The sequence below is a fragment of the Protobothrops mucrosquamatus genome, unplaced genomic scaffold, assembly GCF_001527695.2.
Source record: "Protobothrops mucrosquamatus isolate PMUCROS unplaced genomic scaffold, P.Mucros_1.0 scaffold394, whole genome shotgun sequence".
NCBI classification, from domain to species: Eukaryota; Metazoa; Chordata; class Lepidosauria; order Squamata; family Viperidae; genus Protobothrops; species Protobothrops mucrosquamatus.
Window position 1 is genome coordinate 705,486 of NW_015386725.1, and position 2,890 is coordinate 708,375.

The 2,890-nt window shown below is 30.0% G+C and overlaps 1 protein-coding gene across 1 annotated transcript in view; it reads right to left on the minus strand.

Moving 5' to 3' along the window:
- Positions 1-2,890, minus strand: part of FBXO3 (F-box protein 3) — a gene marked incomplete at its 3' end in the record, with an annotated part of 16,098 nt that overhangs the window by 4,884 nt on the left and 8,324 nt on the right. The window contains 3 exon segments of the mRNA XM_015816016.1: positions 956-1,146; positions 1,515-1,630; positions 2,419-2,541. Of these exon segments, the coding sequence (XP_015671502.1) occupies positions 956-1,146; positions 1,515-1,630; positions 2,419-2,541 (430 nt within the window).

Here is a 2,890-nt window from a genome sequence, read left to right on the forward strand (position 1 = left end):
ATTTTAACAGATATCCCAAACAAACTGTAATTTACAAATCTGTTGAATATACTGAAAAATCGCTACTCAGTTATGTACAATATTTAATTGTCAATTAAGTAAAGTGCTTAAATAATTGGGACTGAACATTCTGTTAAGTAGGCCATGCAGGTAAACAGAAAGCAAAAATGAATTCTTGACAAAATAGTATATGAATCTGAATCAAAATTTAATATTCTGTTTCTTAATCAGCTAATTCAATTTTTCTAGAAGGTCCAATGAGTAAAATATTCATCCACATCATTTTTTATTAAAATAACGTCTATGATCTTTTATTCTTTATTGGAATGTTTTTAAATGTTTTATGAACTCTACCTTAATAATTTGCAGAGAATAATGTTAATCAGTTTTTTAACAAATCTGCTTCTTTTTTTATTTCCACCATTATTAGAGTATCTAAATTAATACAATATATGTTTCCGTCACTAGAAATGCAGTCCAAAACAATTCTGTCAAAAATCATTTCATTTTCAGCTACTAATGTAAGTATCATTGAAATTATATATCAATCCTTTATCTAAAATTCATCTTGCTAGATTATAAATACTTTTAAATGAAATTACACAGCCCTGATGGATTTTTGCAATAATTGTTAATAGATCCTCCATTCTGCATGTTTAACACATATTTACTATCAGAAAGCAAATTAGATTGTTGAACATCTAATTTAAAGTAGACTAGATTATGACTAATTGATTCTGAAAGCTATGAATTGAACCCAACTATGACCGTCCTATGATGGAATAGGGACGCTGGAGGTAAGTTTGATGAAAGCAACAAGAACTCTGTTCATATAAAATGTTGCCTTGTTTGGTCATTTTTATGCAAAAAGAATACTATTTTAAAAATACAAGTCTACTAGTATTTAGGGACTAGATATAAAAATTATTGCCTAAACCAAGTTGCTTCAACTTACCATACGTGCTATGGATACTTTGAATGTTGGGCAAACCATGTGAAATCTAGGAATGGTAACATTAAAAAATCTATCTTTGTAGTATAGACAATGGAATGTATAATATCCTTCCATGTATCCTGATGTAGTAGCAAATGTAGTACAACTAGTATACTCATAGACTCGACCAGGACTAATTATTGGAAATTCTCCTGCAGAAATAAAATGATTAGAGAACTTTAGAATCAAGTATACATAAATTAAGACCAAATTATATGTTAGGAGTAAATAATTATTTAAAAATGTGATTCAATAGCTTGTAACAAGTAGTGGCTTGAAATAAATATCATGCATCTCTTACGGATCTCCTGGTTGATATATGACAATCAGAATACTGAAATTTAAATTTAATCTGAACATGGATGTACAGGATTGGAAAATAAATTCTAGACTGAGATACCACAGCAGCTTGTGTTTTTTTCTTTAAACCAAACAGCCAATTTAATCAAATCTTTATTATTTGAGCAAATCAACCAATCATTTCTTCATTTAGTCAACATTTTTAAACAATATCCCTTACCTACTACTCCTGGACCCTGAACCTCCTCCACATCACCTTTGGCATTTGTTATTCTCCAATACCGGCTATCTAATTGACAAGCCTTCTCTGGAAGTGCATCTTTGGACATCTCAATTCTAATAAATTAGACAAAACACTTCTTTTAGAAATGTGTCATTTACACAGCATAGCAGCGTTGTCCAGAAATATTAATTTTTGACACTTGTGGAAATATTTTTGTAAAAGAAGCAGAACGTATGCTATCTACATATCAGCTTATGAATGCAATGTAATGTGAGAAACATAGGCATTTTAAGAAGAAATAACAATTTTTTAAAAAGAGAAAGTAAACAGCAGACATTCTGCTTTTCATACACAGTATACAGCATCACGTATTCCTCAGTGATACAATAAAAACGGCTGAGCATCTTTTTTTAAAAAAGTATTATCTAAGAAAAATATATTTAAAAAATAGCCAGAAGGTATGTATTCTATCATGAGCATTCTGTGATAAAATGGCTATGATTTATGTAGAACTGTATTATATAACCACATATTATATGAGGCAATAAGAAGCATTTTCCTATGGAGATAGATACAATATTTTGACTGTATTAGAAATGCAAGTAAAGTTTAAGAAAAAGTACACTAAGGAAACCAACATGACACTTGTGGACACAACATGTGATTATTGCAGGAAAAAAATACTGAACCAGAATGGTTTTCAGACAAACCTCTGTATTCTACACCGCAAAACAATCCAAAAACTTAGTTTGGGTTCTCAAGCGATTCTTTTAGAAATCAACATTTGCACATTTTTTTTCAATTATTCTTAAAAACATTTTAAATATATAAAAATGTTTTTAGTAATTAAACATGTAGTAACACACTGATCAATCCAATAACACGATTGTACTAATTTTACCTGATTCTGTAAGTGAAGAAGTAATGAGGTGGATGCACAGAGCTGAGTTCAGGTAGGAAAGATGTGGAAACTGAAACAGTAATATCTCCTGTTTTGGCTACACAATCTTTTTCATGAACATATCTAGCAAATGAAAAAGTAAAATTTTCTTATCCGACATGTAAAGGAATAAATACTGAAAGATTAAAGCCAACATTACTTGTTTTAAATAGTGCATTTTATACTTTATTCAAGCCTGTATTAATACATCTGCTATTTCTACCGTATTCACATCTAAATGTTGTAATGGGTATTTCCTCACATCTACTTTCCATCATTACAAATACTTATAAATATCATGAAGTTATTAGTTAAAATTAGAACTGGAAATCCACATTTCCAAGAGCAGCTACATCTGCCATTCAGAGAGCTGAAACGGTAGCTACTCTAGAATCACTTAAACTGTACAGCATGCTACCTTGTCTGTACAATT